The following is a 25,574-nucleotide window of genomic DNA, read 5'->3' as shown; positions in this document are numbered from 1 at the left end:
AATGGTAGGCAAATTTTCATCCATTTATTCAGAAACATTTAGCAAGCACCAACACATTAGAATATACATATGAACAAGACATGACTTCGGCCCTTGGGGAATCCACTGTTTGTGGAGGAGGTAAATAAGGCATTAACAAGTAAGGACGGTGCAACACAGAAGCTAGTTATAAGGGTCCTACGTACAAAATGCTACATGAACATAAAAGAAGAGGATGATTTACACTGTCCAGAGGATCAGGATGCCGGGGAATGGGGTGGCAGGTGAGAGAGAAGAATTAAGCAAGGTTTCTCGGAGGACTGTGAGAGTGGTTTGAGTGAAGTTTTAAGGGATGAGCTGCAATTTTCAGGTGAACAAGGGCGGACAAAGCATTTGAAGTAGAGGGAACAACATGGTCAAAGGCAAAGAAATTTAAAAAACCCCTCAAAAGTCTCAGGGGCTCGAGGCAGGGTGCTCTCCCTAGAGCACTCTGGTGACAGAGAGATTAGAAGTGGGACCAGTTGGACCAACGCCAGTGGACTACATTTGAGATGAACATCAAACACTTCATTCTGACAGTGTTTTGTCTGGGACTCTTCTCTTCCTTTAGTGTGGGGATATTGTTTCAGATACACTTTTAAAGAGTTTGTAAATGGACTTGGCAACAGTCTGAAGCAGCAGTGAGCGGGGAGGGGTGGAAATGCAGTGAACATTCTTTCTGTGTGTTTCTATTTGGCAAGAAACCCTCTGTTTTCCTAATGGAAACTTTGACACACTCAGTCTGTATCTTTTCATCCACATCCAGCTCATCTTCTGAACATTCTTAGACCTTTATTCTGTCAGACAAAAAATAATAGGAAAGGTCACTGAAATCTCAGTCTAATTTAACTGTGATACGTTCATGGAGAAACTTCTTGAGGGAGTTGACTGCTGCATGTGAGTACACTACGAACTCTGAATGCAGGGGAGGAAAAGCAGTCTAATCAGTAAAGACTAACTTTCCAAAGGAGCTGAAGGCTCTGGGGACCCTGGAGAACCTGAAAGAAGGAAGAAATGGATGGAAAACAATGTGTTTGATCCTTTGGCACAAAGAGCCTACAAATGTATTCATGCGAACAGGACCATCCCCACATTTTAAAACCTCCTTTGGTTTAACAGTGCTGATATTTGTGGTATTCAATATTTACTTTTAAAATGAACACTGCAAGTTCTAAATCTGGATGGACAGGACGCAGGTACTTTTACACAAAAGTTGGGTTATTCTTTGTTTTTGCCAGTCATAATTTAAGCCTTGAAGGTTAACAGGTACTATGTTTTGTTCTTCTAACAGCTACCTGGGATTTTTCTCATGTAGAATTAGGAATAGTCATGCTAAATTCTGCTCTTGTATCTAGTAAAGGAGGTATATGAAACATCTAAGCCTTGACTCTTGGTCAAGTTTTCTTTCATGCTAAACCTTCAAGATGCTTTACCTGATTCTAGTCCTCATCACTCTCAGAAAATAACCCTACCTTGTTCTTCAGTGAGAAGATAGAGGCTGTTATATGTTGAACTCATCAACTTCTTGCTGATCCACTGACCATCTTGCCTAAATCCAGTCACTGCTTGCCCCCACCTACCATGTTATCCGACCCATTTTCTTTGTGATATTTATCTGTGATGGAAATGAAAGGCTATCTCTTTGTAGTCTGTATATCTCCACAGCAAGAGCAGTACCTCACATGTATTTCAATACCCAAATATAAATGAACTCAAAAGGACTTATTAGGTGAAAAATGTAATCTCTAATATGGTGTACTTATGAGCACCAATGGTCAATGCTGGCTACTATTAGTATATACATTTTGTCTTAATATCAACATTCAACATCAATAAATAGTTTTGCCATCTCCAATAAAAGTCATTGCACACTCTGATGGGAAAAATATACTGAAAAACAACTGCAAAAAATATGAATGCTTAATGATGAAACCTATTTATGTGGAAATTCTGGATGATTATATGTTTATATTCTACTTTTGGACTCATATATATGTATTTCTTAGGTTAGAAAAATCTCTAATTGAAATCAATACACATTTTCATTTAAGGTTGCAGAAAGATATAATACTTTTAGATGTCAATTTTCTAGATTAAATGATGTCACCACCCTCTTTTATGACTTACTTGAACAGGAAAAACAGGGACAAGTTTTTTTTTGAGTGTTAAGTAAACACTCTTGATCAAAAGCTTGGATTATTACTCTGTTTACCAACATTAAAAGAAACTGATTAAGCCCAGCCGATCGATGGTTCTCTCTGATCATTGATATGTCTTTCTCTCCCTCTCCCTTCCACTCTCTAAAATTAATAAAAACATATTTCAAAAAAAACTTAAGTCCTAAATAACTTTGATATTATATTTATTTTATTATTATTAATACATTTATTTTAACATTTTTGTTGTGTGCTTCTTTGCTAATCACTGGTTAATGCTTTACATGCATTATATCAGTTAGTTCAATGATCCTAAGAAACTAAGTTGATTTTCCCATTTCACAAATGAGGAAATTGAGGTTAGGGAATTTAAAAGCCTGGTCTAAATCACACAGCTAGTATCTCTCCAATGTGGTGCTTCATTATTTCTTTATTTTTGTTAAATTTCAGGTGCTTAAACTAACTCTGATTATTTATCGCTTCATTTTCTTCTAGTATAAGAGAGCATCGTGCACACAGTGGACATCCAAAAAATGGTAGCAGGCATTAGTTATTTGTAGATAAATATTTGTGATGATGCAGTCTTTTTTATCTGTGAGACTTAAAATGAAAACATGTTCACTCACCTAAATGCCCGAATGGTGGTGAGCCCTTCAGCTGTTTCTGAGAAGTGGCAAAGCAGAGGAAGCTGGGTACTATCATCAAGTTCCTGGAGGTCCCTAGAACAGAGAGAAGTGCAAAAATAAACTTCACATGTCTTCAGGGTCAAAGACCACCATGTTAATTCTAAATTAAGGTTATTATCTGTCATTGTAATTATTTTCCTTTAGTGCCCAATTAACAAAAATTTCAGCAGCTTACAGTCTAAAGAGGAAGAGAAACATGGGTATATAATGAATATTGGTCCAAGCTAAATATAACATATTGTACAAAAATATCAGCTTTGTATAACAGCTAAAGTAAACTCCTATGGGAACACAGAGGAATGAGCAATTAATCTATACATAGGAGATGGGTAATTTTTTTCAGGAGGTTGAATTTAGGCCAAACCTCAAGCATAAGGAGGGTTTTAACCAAACAGACAATGGAAGAAAAGAGTAAGCACAGAAGATTAAAGAACCTGGCAAGTTCAATCTGGCTGGTGCCCAGAATCCTTTGTGGGTATTGTAGTGGGAAAAGGCTGTATAAAAAATGGGTTGAACTAGATTATAGAGGAGCCTGGGTAGGCTGGAAAAAATCACTGATGACTGGAAATAAAGTGATCAGAGCTGTGCTTAAGCAACAGAAGTTGGGAGACAAGTAAAGGATGAAAGACAGTGAGTGAGTTAGGTAGTCTATTTAAGAGATGTTTTCAAAATTCTAAATTAGTGTGATGCTGGTTGGGTTTAAAATAGGGGAGTACTATAAGTCAATCTAATACACACACACACTCTAGAGGCCCAGTGCACGAATTCGTGCACCAGTGGGGGTCCCTCGGTCTGGCCTGCGGGATTGGGCCAAAACCAGCTCTCCGATATCCCCCAAGGGGCCCTGGATTGCGAGAGGGTGCAGGCCTGGCTGAGGGACCCCCACTGGTGCACGATCAGGGAGGGACAAGGGAGGTTGGCCAGCTGGGGAGGGGTCATGGGAGGGCTCCAGGGCATGTCCAACCCATCTTGCACAGTCCCAATTGGGCCGGACCCCAGCAGCAAGCTAACCTACTGGTTGGAGTGTCTGCCCCCTGGTGGCCAGTGAACAGTTGAGTGGCCTTAGCATATCATTAGCATATTATGCTTTGATTGGTTGAACGGCCGACCAGATGACCAGACACTTAGTATATTAGGCTTTTATTATACAGGATATATATATATATATATATATATATATATATATATATATATATGGCAGCCAATGAATGGTTTGTGGACAAATGACTGAATTAGACCCTTTTCATAATGATGAACAATCATGACAACTTTTTTTTTTAAACCACATAAGCTAGCATATCTACAAGATAAGCTGAGTTATACCACATGTTTCAAAACATTCCTGTCTTTTCTTTTCAGCCTCTTTTTTTGCACTTCTCTAGGTCTTTGGGTGGAGAGAAGTAGAGTAGCAGCAATGACATCCACCTGTCAGAGTCAACTGAACTGATTACACTATTACACAATCTTTGAAAATCAATGCACGCCATTCCGGGCTGTCTGTTTAGTCCCACAAACAAATGCAAAGTCTTTCTTGAGTTTCTAAAATGGATTTGCTCACTTTAGAAAGTGCAGATGATGGGAAAGGAAGGAAGAGGGGAGGAGAATGAATAAAAAGGAATGTAAATAATCTGCTATGTTTAAACATAAAACTAAGTGGCTATTTGTAATTTTGACACAAGCAACAGGTGGTCATTGAGGTTAGTAGTGAAGAAAAAAATTAGGAAGGAGGAACTTTTGTTTATAGGACTGCATTTTGTGAATAAAGGTGAGAGTACAGTTTGGTCTTGTCATCTTGTAGGAAGGAAACACTTACAGAGTTAACTATACATTATGTCTTTGATTTTAGAGATTTAAAATGTTGTGGTGTCTGCTGTAGTGCATCCCCCATTCAAATTATCCTTGATGTTTACAAAATAGTCTGTTATGCTGCCTGAGCTACTCAACATGGTTGAGTCCTGCAGAGCCTTGGCACCTAGAAGGGTCTTTTTTATCTGTGAGACCTAAAATCATGTGGTCATACTTGCTATCTTTCAGAGGATTTCAAATAAGAGTGATTTATAATCCATTATCAGTGTTAATTCTTTAAAAATGATCATCCTTTCTGTATTTTAGACACTACCAATGCTAACAGGTCATTCCCACTCATAATTAATAGAATTCACAATTCAAATGAATGGACTAGGACCATTTGCCTAGACTCTGTACTCAATTTGTATTGCTAAGGGATGAAAAATAAGTATGTGACTAAAGTTAAGTTATGACTCTTTAATTTAGTGGTGAGAAGGCAAGGATAGATTTGGAAACAGCTATCAGAAATAAAGTAACTAAACTTTTTTGCCCCTCCATCAAAGTGGCATGAACGACAACACCAGGGACAAAAGGAAGGATGAATTTGATGACTAGCCTCTCCCTTTTGGTCTGAATTTGCTATAAGAAAAGGGGATGAGGTTGGAACTGAAAAAAAAAAACAACAACAACCCTCTAGATTTAATATAAATCTCTAACATTTGAAGGACGCTAATTCATATCCCTCAAGGAGAAACTATATATTTCTTAAATTAAGAAATGTTGTATGATGTTTTCAGAGGATCCCAACTATATTTTTGCCTTTTCTTATCATTCCTGATTTCTTTTTACACTTCCCTGCCTCAAGTCCTATGAAATATGTTTAGTTTACTGAATAAAGTCAATGTCTTCCTTCCTATTTCAGCACTTAATATGTTGTGTCTTCCCCCAAAACTGTTTCATAACAGTTTCTTGTCACGTTGATCTCTTCATCGGCCCCATGGCCCACACAATTATTTGAAACACAGTAAATGCTTAATAAATGTTGAAATAATCTGATTATTGCAATGATATAACATTTACTGAACTATTTATAGCAGGAACTCAAAGTTAAACTGGACATTTCAAAACAACTGGTACTATATTTCATTTCACCATTCAATATCTCAGCAAATGACAAATCCCATATTAATAGAATAATTTAAAATCCTTGGCTATCATTTATTTGGCTGGATACTCAAGTGCATCTATATATATAAAAGCCTATATGTAAATTGTCCCCTCAGGAGTTCAACCGGGAGACCAGGAGTTCAACCGGGAGACCAGGAGTTCAATCACTCACTATGATGTGTGCTGACCACCAGGGGACGGCACAGAACAAGGAAGGCCCCAGCCAGCAGCTGGCAGCCGGGGAAGGGAGGCCCTGGCCAGCAGCCAGAGGGCCCCCATTGGTCCTGATCGCTGGCCAAGCCCTAGGGACCCTACCCGTGCATGAATTTCATCCACCGGGCCTCTAGTGTTAAATAATCCAATCTGAAAGTTTCCAATCTCTTAAAGTTACAGCATTCAAGATTATCTACTTTTATAGACATCACTCTGTTTTATCTCTTTAATCTTTTTTTATTTGTACTGTATTGTTTTACAGAATGTTTTTTAAGCATTTTTAAATCTTTTACCTTTTTCACCATTTGGGAATATAATAATATTAACTCACTTATTTTTTGGGACTATGTTGGATTTTTAAAGTTTTTTTGCCAATGTCATGTTCAGTAAAAGGACCATGGGATAAAAAATTTGACAGTCTGTGGACTCAAAATTCAATAGATCAATCCAGATGTTAATATATGTCCAGGGCTATGTAAGACTCAGTCAACCCATTACAGAAACAATTATAATAGATCTTCAATGTCAGGATAGGCTTCATCATGCTAAAAATAGGTTGCATTTCCAAATTCCATACCTTATCTTGAAAAACATTATAGTAAATCTGGATCACAATACATCAAATATATAGGCTTTTGAAGATGAATAGAACATTGGTTTACTTACTTAGAGGCCACTCGGAAGTATTTCTGGATAAAATAAAAGGCAACTCCAAGAGGCACAATAGCAGCCAGGAACACACGGGTAGCATAAGAAATCATGCCAATGGCAGACAGGCAGAGCAGCGTTGAGCGAGTGAGAGATTCCAAAGTTGGTGGAATGTGCTATTATGAAGGTAGGTTGAAAGAAAAATGTTTTGGCTCAAACACGCATTAGTTATAACGCAACATATTCATTTTATATTGTGATGTTATTCAGTTAATTACGAAAGTAGCATATAAATATTTTCATTGTAAGCAATTCTTCACTCCAACTCTACTTACTTCCCGTAGTTTAGTATATTTATCCATCTATCTACCTACTTGTCATTGGTCAGTTGTTACCTACCCACCTACCTATTTATCTTGTGGACTTTATATAAAAAGCACTATGCTATACATCTTATTTGTCCATGTACTTTTTAGTCAGCTGCATGCATCAAGCATTCTTTCTCTAAATTGAGGTTAATTCAGGTGTTCCTAAGGCCATTCTGGAAGATCTGAAGAGGCAAGGGCTGAATTTGGTGGATTCTTTCTCTGTCATCCTAAGGGTTTTGTTCTTGGAGTTATGTAAGCTGAGTTTGAGGTCTTTAATTTCAGGACAAACTTCTAAAGGCCTAAGGACCTAAGACTAAACTGATTATCCTTGGAATTTTCCTAAACTACCAAGCCATCTAAAGCTTCTCTCATTCAAGAGCCCATCTAATAAAAGTAAAGGACATCTAAGACAGCTTGGCATTGTATTCTTTACTTCTGGGAGACACTCCACATAAACTCAACTTTAACAAACTCTACTGTGAATGAAGATACAACATTGATCAAAATCATTCCTTTTTATAATAAAGAGTTTAAATGTTAGTTTATCCTCTGCTATTTCTACTTATTTCATGCTGATTCTCTAAGTATTCCCTTCTATATGCATAAATTGTTTTCAATTAATGTTTTTCTTAAAGATTTTATTCTAGAAATCATCTATGCATTATAATATTGGTATGAATGCAAATAGGTTTTCATTTAAGTGTTATAAATCCTCTATTGTTAAGAGAAATTATGGTTTACCTCAAAATGTTACTTAGCTTACACTAAAAAAATTCTTGAACTTGGAACTAACTCAGACACTCACCTGATCAATGATATTTGTATCAGCTGAAAAGCGATTGAGAATCAGTCCCAGGGGTGTGGTGTCAAAGAACCTAGCCAATAAACAGATTGAAATGTGTGACAATACTAAACTATTTGGAACCTGAGCACTGTGAATAGACAGACATCTTGGAGTCATGAAAATGAGAAGGTCCCTATTCATTTGTTCAAGGACTGAAAAAAACCTTTAAAATTTCACATTTCACTTAAATCAATATGAATGTATATTTTTATATGATAGTAAAAAATAATTACTTTTACCTTATTGGTCCAAGGATTATCTTATTGAGGAGATTGTGGTGAAGATTTTTGGCAGCTGTGAGGCCCATCCATTCTACAGTAAGAGATGTAACAAGGCAGAGGAAAATACCTGCTCCACAGAGTATGCTAAATCCAGCTACATAGTAGGTCTAAGAAGCAACCAACACACAAAAACACACGAAATTATCAACTGATTTTTTTTCTTACTAGAACACCATTTTTAAAATCAGACAGTATTGTTAACTTCATTATCTTGCATCAATTTAGGCAATTGAAGGAGTGCAATTTTTGAGACTTAGGGTAAATCCCCACCATAATCCTAAGGCCAAGTTCCCACTTCTTTCATTCTTTTTCAAAGTTTGTCTAAGGACAGATGAAGTGTCTGTTTTCAGGTTTGAAATATCCTTGGATTTCTATACTGCAGTGTTCATTCTCTATCCCTAATCTCAGAAGGAACAGCTAATTCACTGGTATGGGTAGTTAATATCAAATAACATCAGAAAAACAACAGCACAGTCCCATATGTATGTTACACACACACACACACACACACACACACACACACACACATCATGTCTATACTAATAAAGGTAATATGCTAATTAGACTGGACATCTTCCAGGCAACCTTCTGGACATCCTTCCAGACAAAGCCATGGTGGTGAGGCCGAGGCAGAGGCAGTTAGGGGTGATCAGGCCAGCAGGGGAGAGCAGTTGGGGATAAGGCCAGCAGGGGAGAGCAGTTAGAGGGATAAGGCCAGCAGGGGAGAGCAGTTAGGGGGATCAGGCTCACAGGGGAGAGCAGTTAGGGGCATCAGGCAGGCAGGCAGAGTGGTTAGGGGCAATCAGGCAGGTAGGCAGGTGAGCGGTTGGGAGCCAGTGGTCCCGGATTGCAAGAGGGATGTCCAACTGCCGGTTTAGGTCTGATCTCACAGGCATCAGGCCTAAACTGGCAGTCGGACATCCCCTGAGGCGTTCCAGAATGAAGAGGATGCAGGCCAGGCTGAGGGACACCCCCCACGCATGAATTTCATGCACTGGGCCTCTAGTATATATATAAAAGCCTAAGCGACCGTTGCGACCGTTACGACCAAATGACTGGAATGACTGGAACGGCTGGTTGACCAGTTGCTATGACACACACTGACTACCAGGGGGCAGACGCTCAACATAGGAGCTGCCCCCTGGTGGTCAGTGCGCTCCCACAGCCAACCTCCTGCGGCCAGCCAACCTCCTGCAGTCCCACCCCCAGCCAGCCGGCCAACCTCCTGTGCCTCCCCTCATTCCTCCCCCGGCTGGCAGGCCCCGATTGACCCAGCCCTGATTGGGACTGGGCAAGAGGGCCCTGGTCAGCCCTGATCACCAGCCAGGCCTAGGGACCCCACCTGTGCACATATTCGTGCACCAGGCCTCTAGTGTGTATATAATTCCTTTGAGTCTTTAAATGTTTCTTATTATAACTTTAAAAATAAAAGTGATGATAACAGATTGATAATAGATCCTACTTTGAGAGGTCCTGTTCTAATTAACTTAGGGAATCACTACAACAGTACTATAACATTTGGGCTATTAGTATCTAACTAGATAAAAAAGTATCACTGTTCATCTCAACCTTTCCTTGGTGACTTAAACACAGAACCCACTGTACCTGATCAGCTTTCCCAGTACTGTTTATAGTGTACTCCGATGTCCACGTGGCCAGCCAGTAGTCTATAGCTACGATGACTGAATGCTTCAAAAGCTTAGAGAAGATCATCAGAAAGAGCAAGAAGAATCCTCCAGAAGTGAGGTAGCACCAACAGGTTTTCCATGGCATTTTAGTCCTGAGCCTCATTACTGTGGACATGTTGTCATCCTCATCTTCCTCCTCTTCTTCCTCTGCATATAAAACGCTTGTTTAAACTTCAGATAGGCAACAGGTAGATAGAATTTGTAATTATCCCATAATAAAGCATATAAAAATCTCCGTCAGCCTATCTGGTTTGGCTCAGCAGACAGAGCATCGGCCTGCTGACTGACTGAAGGGTCCCAGGTTTGATTCCAGCCAAAGGCACATGCCCGGGTTGTGGGCTCAACCCCAGTAGGGGGTGTGCAAGAGGCAGCCAATCAATGACTATCTCTCATCATTGATGTTTCAATCTCTCTCTCCCTCTCCCTTCCTTTCTGAAATTAATAAAAAATATATATTTTTAAAAATCTCCCTCAAAGTTATAGAAATACAAGTATTAGGCTTAGAACATTTCAATGCTTTTGGCAGGAAAAACCTCATTTCAGCTCTCTCTCACACAGCACAAATGTACCAAGACTTACTATGGGAAATTCCTCAAGATGCCTGATGATTGATTACATACAACTTTCCTTCACTCCTACTCTTTTCATTTTCACTATTCTGTATTTGATTTAGCTCTTTTCCCCCTACAAAGAGGCTTATTCCTCAGTGGCACACTCATGCGTCAATTGCCAAAGTAAAACCCTCACATCCTATTACCCATATGAATATTTCAAATGTAAGAAAAAAAATCTACCTTCATCTTCATCCTCCATTTGGGCTTTGGCCTCTCTTGAATACATGGCTCTTCGGAGAGTTTTTCTCTCTAATGTTGTTTGGTCAGCTTCCATATCCTACAGGAAACATCAGGCTGTCACTTAAGGAGCTCACAACCACAGGACGGTTTTGACTTGCCAAAAAGTGACTCACAGTACCAATTGTTAGTTACCTTTACCATGTGGGCTCTGTGCTCTCTAGAGGTCCCAAACTCCTGCCAGAGGAGCAGTGTGGGGCAATGCCTGAGGTTTATAGGGGGTGCTTCAGAGCTAAAGGCACAGAGCAGGAAGCCTGGGAAGGTAGTAACAGCATGATGGAGCTGCCCCCAGGGACAGGGATACTTGCTTTATTTTTATATCACTGTCAGATATTCCCTGTAGTTTCACTAACTAAAGGTTTACCTATGTTAATATATATCTTCCTTAAAAATACATGTTGTTCTAGCCCCACCGGTGTAGCTCAGTGGTTGAGCTTCAACTTATAAACCAGGAGGTCAGAGTTTGATTCCCTATCAGGGCACATGCCCAGATTGCTGGATCAATCCCCAGTAGGGGGCGTGCCAGAGGCAATCGATCAATGATTCTCTCTCATCATTGATATGTCTATCTCTCCCTCTCACTTCCTCTCCCTGAAATCAATAAAAATATGTTTAAAAAAATACATGTGATTCTAAACTGACTAAAGCACTACCTGTCCTACACTGTTATTGTGAATTATTAAATCAGAATGAGTTTCTTTAGCATCTCGCTAAGATAGCTGCACAAAAGATAGAGAGTTCAATAGGAATTAAAGAAACATAAGCAATTTTGAAGGAAATGGGAAATGAGGGTACTTGGGTGCCTAGCAGTTTAGGAGAAAGACCTAAGAAGAGGATATATGCAGAAAGAGAAGGGGAAAGGTACCAAAATCAAACTGTGAATTTTTAAGGGTTGCTGCAGACTAGCCTCAAGAAAGGAAAAGCATTTCATTTTCTCCACTCCTCTGCTTCCAACACCCTTGTCCCACTGGCTTTGGAACTGGAGTAGCATTGTGTTACACAGTGGATTAAATGAGCTTCTGCCCGACATTCTGGGAAACTAACCATGTCCCCGGTTTCTGTGGGGAAATGCATTCTGAGTTCCAAACAACTGACCCACAAACTTTTGCAATCTATGGTAATTTAAGGGTTTCCTGTATATGCTGATACAAAACAAAAAATAAATAAATAAATCACAGTTTCTTACATCAATAAACCAACAAACCTTTGAAGTGATCAGTCTCTAGGTAGCGATTTTGGTTTGGGGTTTATTTATTTATTTAGCCTCATACGACACGTGTGATTTAGGAGACCTGCTATTCTAGATGGCTCTCTTGCTTCCAGATTCTTGGTTAAAAAAATAAAATAAAAGTGAAAGTGTCTCCTGAATAGTTATTTTTTTCAGAGACAATTTAACATCAGCTTTTAATTTTGTATCATGATATGAAAACCAACGCTTGGACATGAGATCAGATAAAAACACAAACTTAAAGAGGACCCAATACTTTGGGAATAGTATAATGAAATAAAATGAACCTGCACATTGAAAAATAGAAGATTTGGGTCTTGTTCAACCTCCACGCGATGTGAGCAAGAAATTTAACATCTCGTAGACATTTTTAAAAAATCTTTAAGATCATGTTTCTTATTAGAAAATGCTCATATTAAGTTCATTACAGGTTAAAAATTTTTAATAGTGTTGATATTTGGATCAGGTAGTAAATATGAAATTAGAATCATTTATCCAATTAATATCATTGAATGCCTGTTATGGGTCAGGTCAAGGTGAGAGCTGGAGGCTAGGAGTGGAAACATCAAATAATGCCAATTTATTTTACTTAATCACATGATGAAGATAATGGTTGATGTCATCCAAGCTAGAATTTTTAAAAATATTTAAATCAGCTAAAAAAGGTCTTTTCCTTCTCCTTCTTGTAGTTTTCATTGCTATTTCTTTTAACACTAGTGACCTGGTGCACGGATTCGTGCACATTGAAAGGAAATTAATTAGAAGGTGGCTGGCAGGGTGGAACTGGGCGAGAAGTGCTGGATATGCCCTGGAGCCAACTTCCAGTGGTACCTCCCGGCCAGCAGCACCTGGGGTGGTGCCGTGGCTGGAAGGGCATCTGCAGAGTGAGTGGGGACCCTTGGCAGGTGGAGTCCCTCAGCCTGGCCTGTGGGGATCAGGCCAAAACTGGCTCTCCAACATCCCCTGAGGGGTCCCGGAGTGCGAGAGGGCACTCTGCAAAGTTGCTGTCATACAGGTGTGGAATGCAAATGCAAGTGTGCAGTAAACCAGATTCAGGGCCGACAGTGCCCCAGCAACAACATAACCAACAGGCAAAGGTGGAATTGCATGGCCCCGTGAAGAATTGGGCTCCCTCCTCTCTGGTTTCGGGATGTGTCACCTAAGAACCACCACTGCCAAGTCACTGCAGCTCAGCAGCTCCTGCATTGAGCATCGGCACCCTGGTGGTCAGTGCATGTCATAGCTACCAATTGGATGGACACTTAGCATATTAGCTTTATATATATATAGGTATTCTCTTCTGTTTACCCCCTTAACCCTTAAACTGACAGTTTTGTCTAATGTTCTGAGACTGGATGTTTTGGGGGTCCTTTAATTTCACCTTCCTTCTCTGCTTGCTCAATCTGTTCTGGCTGTAGGCCAGCCTTTCTCAGCCTTGGCACTATCACCATTGGGGCCCGGTAACTCTTTGTTGTGAGGATTGCCCTATGCAATGTAGATGGTTAGCTCCGTCCCTGTCTTCTACCAACTAGATGCCAGTAGCACCTGCCCCCCAGATGCAGCAACAAAAAATGTCTCTAGATGTTGCCAAATATCTCCTAATAGGCAAAATCTGCCCTGGTTGAGAACAAGTGCTCTAGGCACACACCCTGTCCTGCCACATAACAAATTAAACAAGAAGCTGTTTTACAAACACTTCCCCAAGGTGTTCTAGGTGTCTTGTCCCACAGTGTGACTCTCCCTGGCTTCAGATGAATTCAGGTGTCTGCCCTTTCCCAGGTGGCAGTACCCTCCCTCTATTTCCAGATGAGGATTCTGAGCAGGTGCATGGTTCATTTGGCTTCTACTGGCCACCAGTCCACCTCACAGCTGTCCACACCCTAACTTGCTCCATATCTCCCTCCACTGATTTAGAGGCCTGTAATGTGTCTTTAATTATAGAGCTATGCTATCTCAAGTGATCATTTCATTTCTAAATACAACTTAACAGACTTTCTTTCTGGCTTGCTTAACAGTATTACCACAAAATCAAGCCAAGAGCACTCTCTCTCACTCTTTCTCTTTCTCTCTCTCGTTCCAGATCTTCTTTCCAAAGTAAACCATAAATGATCCTACTCCTTAAGCTTACATCATATTCTTTTCTTCCTGGCATCTGAAAAATTATCATTTGGAGCTATCCCAAGTAAATTCATAATCAAGCTTCTCACAGTATAATTCCTAAGTTGGCACTTGCCAATTGTATCTTGTAATTTTTTTTGCGAATGTCTTTTAATGGTTCTATGATTTGTCTTATTCTACTTAAGTATTTTTACATATATCATTTCTTCCTTGTGTAGTTTGCTTTTGATATTTTTGGCAAATCCACATAAGACAGAGCAATCTCAGCATCTGTCTGACTTTTTATTTTCCCTTATCTATTGAAACATAGGTCCTTTTATTCCTTTATAAAATAATATGTTTTAATTTTTTTAATATTCTCAGAAACTTGCTGGTATAGATTTCATTTTATAATGTTCATTCCTAGCTAGAGGTACAAAATTCTGGACATTTCTTAGGCCCAACTCAAAAGATAAGAATTCAAAAATTTACTAATTCAATTTACAATTTCGGCCTTTCAATCACAAATTATTCTTCTTTAATTAACTCAATCTGATTTTCAACTCTGTTATTACCTCATTCAATGTTATATTTATGTCATACATAACATTTAACTCACATTATTAGTTATGGACCTGAGTTAAGTCCAATTAGGATCACTTGTTATACTCTACAACTTTGGGCAAGTTACTTAGCCTCTCTGAGCTTGTTTTCCCATCTGTAAAGGTGAGATGGTATTTTTTTTTTCACTAATTTCTCACTCTCTTTATTTTTTTTTTCCTGATTTCTGGGATTTTGTGCTAATTAAATGAGATCATGTAAAAGGGGCTTTGTGGTCTTTAAAAGCTATACAAATGTAAATTTTTATTGTTATTTCTTTCTGATCACCTTCCTTCACTCCCAACTCAACCCTATCCTATACATGCTTTACAACTTCACCCACAGCTCACAGATCTTCCTTTTTTCAAATGTATCTTAGATTTTGTTTTACCCATGACCCTCCACTTATAGGTAGTAAATGAAAATATTCTCACATTACAGGTGAGAAAAATAAGATATACATAACATAAAATAAGGATATATCATGCTTCAGCAACTACTTTAAGCTTTAATCACACCCATTACTGTAACATGGTTCAAATTCTAATAAAAATCTTCTAAAAATCTGACAGCACTTCATCCAAAAGACATCATTAGAATTTTATAGTTTCAAAATAGCCCATTTTTTATTACATATAAATATGCAGTTACTTTCAAATGAGGATTTCAAATGAGGACCATTATCAAATATTAAACATTAAATGTAAGTATTTCTTTAAAATATTTTTAGTAATTAAACGGTACATTTCTCACTCTTCTGAACTGGACTCTGAACACTTCCAAACTATGAACAATTACCTTTTCTAATTCTTGATCTTGCCGGTTCATAAGTGTTTTCCAGTGTTCATAAAGCTCGACATCTTTGGTTTGAATGTCCTTCAAAGTTCCTTCTCTTAGGACACTTCCATCTTTCATGGCTATGATCTAAGGAAAGCACATATTAGCACAAAAAGCCTTAACTAGCCAGAGGAATCACCTTGATCTCAGAAAGCACTTCTTAGGGTCCCTGTTTATTAAAAGAACTATCATATAAAAATTAATGAAACTTCCTCTGAACTCTCACCCAGTCAGCATGTGTTAGATACTGCAGTTTGTGAGTCACAAGAACGAGTGTCCTCTTGTCATCTTGGAGAAATTTCAAAATCCCTTCCTGCATTAAGTGATCACTCAAGTGAATGTCCAAGGCAGAAAATGGATCATCCTACAACCAGTAAAACAGGGAGAAGGTAAAAATTTCTATACCCTTTATGTAACTTAATTCCTCTAGAAAGTAGAAATACAAATAAACAAAAGACAAATTATCCCTCAAATATAATTTATAAAAACAGACCCCATATAACTTTAAATTGTCAGAAAAAATAAATTAAAATGAAGCTTTTATTTTTTTTATGTTGGATGTCTAACCTACAGAACTGTAAGATAATACATTTGTATTTTTTAAGCCACTAATTATGGCAATTTTTTATACCAGTGAAAGGAAACTTACACACTGATCAAGAAGGAAAACGCTGCCTTAAAGATAAGCAATTTGTCTTCAGAGAGAGTCATCAAGTGGAACAACAAATCAATGTTTTTTTTCTCTCTCTCAAAATCAATAAATAAAATTTAAATAAAGAAGCTATTAGAGATTATGCAAAATAAACCTATAATGAATGGCTAGGAATACACAATAAGTTGACCCTATGACTGGGTTCATGGTTCTATAGCTGAGGTAAGTAAGGGTCTGTAAATTGAAGGCAGTGAAAGGAACTAGGATAGAATATGATACCCAGAAGACCTTGGTCTCTTTCAGATTTCCAAGTTACTTGGTCCTCAGGTGGCTTAGTCATTAACTAATCCCAAAGTTCAAGAAGTCATTCCTAGTTGGGGTTCATTCATTATGAAAAAGATTTACAATTACACAAATTACTGTTAGAACCTGCTATGGCTTTTAGAGTGTTGTTGCTTTTTCCTGGAAAAAATTGGGACTGGTATTCTTAGGGAGATTAACCTGAAGTGAATTTATGCTATGTCCAAATTCTACTCCCATCTCCAGTAATGGGTCCAACTTAGTGGGAAACTCCAAAACCAACCTACTTTTTGAAGAGGTTCTCAAGATTGGGTGAAGGGAAAACTTTAAAGGAGGTCTGGAAACCAGACTTATAGTTTAAAAATTGTGCAGAAGGAAAAGGCAGGGAAGGATGCATTTACATAGTCTTCTGGTATCTGATATACGTTATCTATTTTTAAGCTAAGTTACTTTGACTTCCTCCTGCTGTAGGAACCAAACTAGAATAAATTTATAATCAACATAATCATCTAATTTTATTTGTGGATCCACAGGTAGAACCAACTTAATAACCCTGGATATACATGCTAAACATCCATGAAGCTTTTTTAAAACACAGACTCTAGACCTGCCCTTACAGATTATGATTGAATGGGTCTAAGGGTGGTAATAAGATTTTTATAGTTTTAGGAAGTTTCACAGACAAATCTTATCCACAGCCTGAGTTGTACACCACTGGAACGGAGTGCCATGCTTATGTCCACCAGGAATGTATTTTCCAGACCTTCTTTCTTTGTCAGAAAATATAAACAAGCCCTATGATTCCGTCTAGTTGATCCAGCACCATTCACACTCCCTCATTAATTATCCTCGTGGTTCAGAAACTCATATAAACAACTATGTGGGCACCTCAGTCTCTTGGACATCAATATAGAGCCCCCAAGTAATTACCTTACATGTTGATCTGATTTATACTGTAAGGATTTGTTTCTCCTACATTTTCTATGATTTCACAAGTTAAATCATCTTTTCTTAAATTATTTGACTTGTCCTTTAAAGACTCATTTCCAGAGGGAAACAATGAGTAGAAATATAAGTAAAGGCCATATTCTCACCAAGAAGACAATGTTGGTATTTTGATAGAGAGCTCGTGCCACACAGATTCTTTGCCTCTGACCCCCACTCAGGTTGATGCCCTAGAAAAGAAATATCCATAAATATCCACCTTTTCATTATTAAATGATCTGCTGGTTAAAAATTCCTTCTTAAGTACCAAAAAAAAAACCCTCTTAAAATAATGGTAACTTACTAATTAAATTGTGATAACATTGATGAGATAAAATGAAAACTATCTTGTGGTCAATACCTGAATTATATTAAGGTAATTCCTGACTGATAACATTAAGCCCACTTTCATTCCGATAGAGAGCTCTCTTGTACAAAAGCATTATCAACCAAAACACTGGTGAGTGCTAAAGACCACAAACAATTCCTTTTTTTTTTTCTCATTTTGTGAATTGTGTCTTTAGTGTACTTAACGTATACCTCTTACCAATAAATTTGATATTATAAGTTTTCTTCAACAGAACCATGCAGCAATATGCTTTTCTAGTCAAGTGTTGATTATAACATTTAAAAAAATCTAGTACAGTAAATCCTCACTTAACATAGTCCACAGGTTCTTGGAACCATGGCAAAATAACAGGCTAATTGATATAAACATGAGTTAAGTTCCAAAAGCATCTCAATGCCCCTAGCCAGTTTGGCTCAATGGATAGAGCATTGGCCTGCGGACTGAAGGGTCCTGGGTTTGATTTCGGTCAAGGGCACACGCCCGGTTGAGGGCTTGATCCCCAGTAGGGGGCGTGCAGGAGGCAGCCAATCCATGATTCTCTCTCATCATTGATGTTTCTATCTCCCTTTCCCTTCCTCTCTGAAATCAATAAAAATATATTGAAAACAAAAACAAAAGCATCTCAATGTTATAACAAAACGACGATGAACAAAATGATGTTGAATGCAATGATGCTGAACAAAATGACAAAATGATGTTATTTGAAGGCCTGCTATATTTAGTGAGCTCTTAGTACATGTCAGACTTGTGTGAATGGCTTTACATTCCTTATTTCTTTTATTCCTCACAGTAATTCCAATATGTAGGACGAGAGGCCTGATTCACAAAGATTCGTGCAAGAATGGGCCTTCCTTCCCCTGGCTGCTGGCACCACCTTCGCTCCAGCCAGAGCTGCCTTTCCACCTTCCCACGCTGCCCAGAGGCCCGGAGCTACTGGGGCAGTGCCGAACACCTGTGTCGTCACCATGGCAATAACACAAGCATCCTGCCCCTGGCTGCTCGGCACCTGTATATGCAAATTAACCTGCCATCTTTGTTGGGTTAATTTGCATACTCACTCCTGATTGGCTGGTGGGTGTCACAAAGATATGGTCAATTTGCATCTTTCTCTTTTATTCGTGTAGATTGTTCTCATTTTACAAATATAAAAACTAAGGCTCTGAGAAGTTAAGTTCATGCCCTTAAATACTAAACTATGGTGCAATAAATACTCATTAAGAATGCACACTATAGCTCTTTCCCTGCCACTGAAGAGTTGCACAGAGGCAGAGGACTTGGTGTGTTCAAGATATGGCTCCACCCATAACCCACTGCCATGGCTGAGGAAGGTATTGCTGCCTGAGGAGTAATGGGTGTTAATACTGCTTTATAAGGGGTGCTAAAGACCACCCTTATTCAGGATGGCCTAGCAAAAAGAATTCACTGCAAAGCTGGCACCGCCTGAGACAAGTGCCAAGCCTACCTTTGTGTGCTTGCATCTAACTGTGATGAGCCTAAGAATATCAAGTTGGTGGAGGCTGTTTGTGCTGAACACCAAATCAACCTAGTTAAGGTTGACAGCAACAAGCAACTAGGATAATTGATAGACCTCTGCAAAATCCACAAAGAGGGAAGACCCCGTAATGTGGTTGGTTTCAGTTGTGTGGTGGTTGAGGACTATGGCAAAGAGTCTTAGGCCAAGGATGTCATTGAGCAATATTTCAAATGCAAGAAATGAACAAATAAACTTGACTTTTTTATTAAAAAAAATAATGCAGACTACAGAGTCAGACTAACTCCAGCTGCACCCTGACTCTGTGACTGGGCAAGCTCTTTAACCCCTCTCAGCCTTTGTTTGCTCAGCTTCAATATGCAGGTAGCATATAAAATCTTTTGCACAATACTTGACGCCTATAGCAATTTTAGCCGAACATTGTTATAAAGATTACATGAAGGTATAAATATTTTTCAGTTGGTCAGAATGATAAAACATCAATGAAAAACATGTTTACACACACTCAAAAAAAAAAAGAACACTTTAACAAGAATAAATCAATGCTGACGAGTAGAAGAAGTTGTCGAAAGCAATCTTGGTTTCCAAATCAATTTAAAGTAAACTTCAAGAAAGTAAAAACACATTTGATCAAAGGCAGAAACTGCTCTATTTTCCTTGTGAACAGCACAATGTTAAGTATATGGTGGTTACTCAACAAACGCTTAAGAGAGAATGGCATCAAAGAGCTCCTGTATTCCTGTTTCTGGAACTTGTCACTAGGGCAACATACAAATTTTAACCTCTCAGATTTTATTATGCTCCATTAAAGATTAAAGGAAACCAAAAGACTTTTCTAGATTTTTTTCATCATTTAATCGAACTATACATAGCTCACCCTCTCTCCAATTTCAGTTTGGTCTCCAAATGGTAGTAAGTCAATATCTGGCTGAAGAGAACAGGCATCTGTGACGGCTTTATACCTTTAGAAGAAATGATGTTGAATTTTTAGAACACTACTAATATGCTGCCCATAAATGAAGTCCCAAGTTCAATATCTTGGAAGCTGAAATGGGCCATTTATTGAGCAATTGGGAACATTAGCCTCTACTCTAAGTTTGTGGATACAGAGATAAATAGGTATTGGTTCTCATGCTTACAAAGCTAGTAAGTGGAGAACAAGACTGATGCAGAAACATATAATAAAAATGTACCTTGTTAGGTGCTCCTAGAATACATAGAATGAAATGACTCACCATTCTGAGAAGTTAGTGACATCTTTGCAGAGGAAGCAAGGTGTAAATAATATCCAGCAAGATGAGTCATAATTTGTCAAGATATGAGAGAAAGGAAGCTTAAAAAACTGTACAAAGATAAATGAGTTTACAGTGCACATGACAGACAACAGGAGGCTCACGAGGACTAAATCATGGGTTTTGCATGGGTGTCTGTGCATAGTAATCACGCACGCTGAAGGAAGAGCAAACAGATGAAGAAGATTGACAGTATTCAAATTTATCTAAGGCTGGGACAGGAGATCGAATGGATTGGAAGTATAGGGAAGCAGAGAGTTTGAAAGTGTTGGAAAAAATATCAAAGGTTTCATTTTTGTCAACCACCTAGTCTTAAAATATTCAAGTCATTCTTGATTCTTCCCTCTTCTTCTCCCTGCTCATATCTGTCCATTCTTTTTCTAGAATGGTTTTCTGTCAACCACCTCTTCTTTTCCACTTTTCTAGTCACTCCCAGATGCAGGCAACAAATACTACATGCCTGGGTAATTATTCTAACAATCTTCTAAGTGTTGCATTGTTTTTAATTCAGATTCATCCCATATATCTGTCATTACACTGCTAGATTAATATCACATTCACCTTATTATTTCCATTTCTAAAACGTGCTGTGCCTCCTCAGAATGCACACAATTACATCCAATTGTATTTCAGGGCCTACCACTACCTTGTCTCAGCCTTCCTTTACAATCTAGCTTCCCACTGTCATTATCCCCTAATCCCTTTCTGTCTGGTCTATTCCCAGGCCCCAAACAGACCCCATGCCATTTAGGTTCTTCCTCCCACACAATCTATTTCCTCTTCCTGTCCCCTTCCTTGTGCTTCTCCCCTACCTAATTCTCCTTAACTTTTAAGACCCAGTTTTGGGGTCTTAAGACTCACCCTTGTGAGAGTGGCTTAAGGAAAAGGTCATAGCTTTGAACACTCCAGTGATATTAAAAGATCCCACAATCTCCCTCTTTTTTCCAAAGTTAACATTCTTTTTGTTGCTTAGTTGGGTTTTTCCTTTTGCTTACCAATAACCTCACCACCACCACCACCACCACCACCACCCCTCCCCACCACACATATATACACACTGCATTTTCGGCTGTTTAATTTTGGTGTATAAACCGTTCTTAGTAAATGTACATAATGGCCTGAAACTTCCAATGAGACTTTCTCTTAAAAGAGTTGAATCAAAAGATCTGGTGATGCCCAGCCAGTGTGGCTCAGTGGTTGAGGTGAGTTTGATTCCTGGTCGGGGCAAATGCCTGGGTTGTAGGCTCAATCCCCAGTGTGGGGCGTGCAGGAGGCAATGATTCTCTCTTATCATTGATGTTTCTATCTCTCTCTCCCTTCCTCTCTAAAATCAATAAAATAAAAATAAATAAATTTTTATAAAAGACCTGGTGATGTGGTTGGAAGGAGGTCAAGCAGAGAGGAAAGGAACTCCCTGTGTAAAGATTCCAGACACTGTGGACCAAATATAAGGGTTCGAAATAGTTGCTCATTTTAGTTCTAGATTTTATACATTCAAAATTACCTCTGTTTGTTGAAAGGACTTCCAAAGGTAATATTTTCTTCTACTGTTGCATTTAATAACCAAGGCTTTTGAGCTGCATAAGCCACAGAATACCTGCTCCTACTGGAAAATGGAAAAGAAAAACAATACAACAAAATTATGCAAGGGTGCTATGCTGTATGTGTATCAGTGTAATTAAATAAAATAAAAGCCAATAAAATATTGCAAACACAGAAATGGAAAACTCCTAAAAGAGAACATTTTAATAACCACCAACTTGATTAATGAATGGTTAAAGATTCCACTTGAATTCAAGGGATTAGAATTTTATCAAAATGTCACAAAATGTGTGAAATTTGATTTTGCTATGATAAAGAAGTGTTTAAAAGTAGAAATTATTAATTAAAAATTTCTTTTCTAAAATGAGTATAGTTTTTTAAATAAAGATAAATAACAGTTCACTTTCTCACAGCCACAGATATTTTAATTTGTATTAAAAGCACTTTGCATAACTATACATTTTATATGTAGACCTTAAAATGTGAATTGATTCTATAATTATAGTATGTGTTTGTGGCTTAATCACATAACACATTTAAGGCAATAGATAATACATATTTCAAAGCAAAGAATACTATCTTGAGGAGTCCATTTCAATATTGAAATACATATACACCTAAAAACTACGTATTTCAATACATACTAAAATAGTTTATTTTTTAAAAATGATAACCCTCTCGCCCCCCCCCCCTTTTTTAGCTTGCAAATTCTAGCAGATCTATATCTCAGAATTTAATTTGCAATAATTAGGAAAATGCATGTGAGTTGAAGATAAAGAAGATGATGGGATTGGGGCAGGGAAGGGGTCACTGGTCCACAGTTAGTTCATGGTCTGTAAGTACTAATAAAGGAATTAAGATTAAAAGAGAGTAAGGTTAAGAAAAAGAGTAGTTAGAAATGCTCAGGGATTATCCAGAAACATGTCTAGGAGTTTAGAAGGCATAATATACATATGCTAATGGTCTTTTAGATAACCATATGTGCAGCAAAACAGTGGTTCCCAACTACTGACATGTCTGCTTCCCCTTCCCTCAAGTCCTCTAAGTGATTTTTTTCTTTTTTAAATTCCTGAAGCACTTGGCTCTCCATCTCTACCTTATTCACAGATTCCATCACTGTTTAACTCATAAACAATATATGTATTAGTTCTTGCATTTCTACTGAATGTAGTGGGGTGACATTGGTTATAGGTTTCAGATGTACAATTCTATAATACATCATCTGTATAGTGCATTGTGCGTTCAGCACCTAAAGTCAAGTCTCCTTATGTCATAATTTATCACTCCCCCTTTACTCTCTTCTACCTCCCCCCAACCCCTTTTGCCATTTTATGAAATCCCAAACCCAGTGTGCTAAGAACAGATTGAGTTTCAGCCAAAGTTGAGACGTATGTGACTCACTGAAGGAAAACAGTGGACACAATGGACCATTTTGGCAAATTAATTCTTTCAGCAGCCTGCAAATGTTGGGAACCACTGCTATTGGAGATATTCTAGCACATTTTAATAAATAACTTTATACATCATCAGAATGAACAAAATGAATAGGAGCAAGAGATTATCAAGTAAAGTCTGAGGAAGGAAGTTATTCTTATTAAATGCAGATTAAAATAGAAATAATACCTTCTGGTTGCTTCAAAAGAAGGTTCAGATTCATTTACACTGCAAGTATGGCAAACAATGTTCATTAATTATGAAATATAAATACAGAATGACTGTCTGCACATATCAAGTAAGAGATCAAATAAACATTGGACACATGAAACAGCTACATTTCCGAAGTGGGTTTTTTTTATATTAGTTTCAAAGACAAATAAGATAAATGATATTTTTAATGTCTTAATTGGTTAGAAAATAATTACTTAGTAAGCTTCCAAAAGATAGATACCACTGTTCTTTTCATACAAAATTTGGATTCATACAATGACCTGGGTTCTAGCCCCAACTCTGCTCCAACTAGTTGTATAAATTTAGGTAATTTCTCTAGAATAGTTTCCTAGTCTGCATCAGAATTCAATATCTCCAAGGCTTTTTTACCTTTAAAATTTCAAATTTAATCTATTTAAACTCCTAATTAGCTATCTGAAGGCCACCAATCTGGGGCAAAGTATTACATATACAGTATGCACATTTGAGAACTACCTGCAGTTCAGAGTTACTGGAGCAAATTGGTGAAAGTGGGTAGAGTGGCAGGATATGAGTTTAAAAAGTTAATTGGGTACCAGATCATGAAAGATCCTGATGTAGTATGCAAAGATCTCTAGAATGTTACTTTTTCATTAATAAAATAAATTATAACACAGAAATAATCAGATTTGCATCTCAAAAAGGTAAATCTTGCAATGGTGTGAAGAAAGGTGACGGGGTTATATTAGAGTAAGTAGTTCACATAAATGATAATTACTTAAACTAAAAATATTAAAACACACATAGAAATGTTAAGGACAGACATAAGAAAAGTGATTGGTTGCATTTTGCAGGCAATGGAGAGAGAAAAAAGAATTTAGGTTGAATCTTTGAGTTCTGTCTTCGGCACCCACCAACCAATTTCAGGGGTGCGGACACACCCCTACCAAGATACAGGAGAAGCAGGTTTTGGAGATACGAGATATATGAGCTTGCTTTGGATGTGTTGAATTTGCAGCTTACATAAGACTTTTTAGAGCTGCTGTTCAGTCTTCAAAAGAAAGATTTTGGTCAGAACTGGTATGTTGTTCATATTTTCAAAGTAGCTGAAGTCAAGAAAATAATTTAAGAGCTAAGAAATGAAGAGGATCCTGCAGCAGACTGCAGAAAAATTGAAGAATTAGAATGTTTTTCCCACCTTTCATCTTCATTTCTATTGCTGATTCTGGCTTTTTGACACATTAATTTTGGTTTATCCTTAAAATATAAGTTCAAGTATCATTCATTTATTCATCCTCCTATTATTATTTCTTATAAAACCATGCACATATTTTTCTTGGCATTCATAAAAATTGAACCAAATAATTAATTATGAGAGTATTTTCTTATTTCCTTACTAGAGGCCCGGTGCACGAAATTCATGCATCGGGGAGGGGGGGTTGTCCCTCAGCCCAGCCTGCACCCTCTCCAATCTGGGACCCCTTGGGGGATGTCCGACTGCTGGTTTAGGCCCGATCCCACAGGGACATCCCCTCTCACAATCCAGGACTGCTGGCTCCTAACCGCTCGCCTGCCTGCCTGCCTGATTGCCCCTAACCGCTTCTGCCTGCCAGCCTGATTGCCCCCTAACTGCTCCTCTGCCAGCCCGATGCCTAACCTCTCCCCTGCCGGCCCGATCGCCCCCAACTGCCCTCCTCTGCCGGCCCAATTGCTCCCAACTGCCTTCCCCTGTTGGCCTGTTTACCCCCAACTGCCCCCCCGCCAGTCTGATCACCCCCAACTGCCCTCCCCTGGTGGCCTGTTTACCCCCAAATGCCCTCCCCTGCCGGCCTGATCTCCCACAACTCTCCTCCCCTGCTGTCCATCT

General features: G+C 38.4%; 1 protein-coding gene across 3 annotated transcripts in view; it reads right to left on the bottom strand.

Annotated features, from left to right (window-relative positions):
* Positions 1-25,574, bottom strand: part of ABCC9 (ATP binding cassette subfamily C member 9) — a 127,795-nt gene that overhangs the window by 34,590 nt on the left and 67,631 nt on the right. For 2 of the 3 annotated variants that reach the window (XM_080662427.1, XM_080662426.1), the window contains exons 19-30: positions 23,705-23,743; positions 22,044-22,145; positions 20,125-20,209; positions 17,517-17,597; positions 15,697-15,834; positions 15,432-15,557; positions 10,652-10,748; positions 9,775-10,004; positions 8,128-8,276; positions 7,850-7,919; positions 6,695-6,852; positions 2,801-2,893 (exon numbers count right to left, since the gene is read on the bottom strand). In XM_080662427.1, coding sequence (XP_080518553.1) covers positions 2,801-2,893; positions 6,695-6,852; positions 7,850-7,919; positions 8,128-8,276; positions 9,775-10,004; positions 10,652-10,748; positions 15,432-15,557; positions 15,697-15,834; positions 17,517-17,597; positions 20,125-20,209; positions 22,044-22,145; positions 23,705-23,743 — 1,368 coding nt within the window. The remainder of the gene's footprint in view (positions 1-2,800; positions 2,894-6,694; positions 6,853-7,849; positions 7,920-8,127; positions 8,277-9,774; positions 10,005-10,651; positions 10,749-15,431; positions 15,558-15,696; positions 15,835-17,516; positions 17,598-20,124; positions 20,210-22,043; positions 22,146-23,704; positions 23,744-25,574) is intronic. The other variant, XM_080662428.1, reaches the window with a different exon arrangement.

The sequence above is a fragment of the Plecotus auritus genome (assembly GCF_963455305.1).
Source record: "Plecotus auritus genome assembly, chromosome: 3".
Classification (NCBI taxonomy): Eukaryota; Metazoa; Chordata; class Mammalia; order Chiroptera; family Vespertilionidae; genus Plecotus; species Plecotus auritus.
Note: the sequence above shows the minus strand (reverse complement) of the source record. Positions and strands in the feature narration are given on the sequence as shown.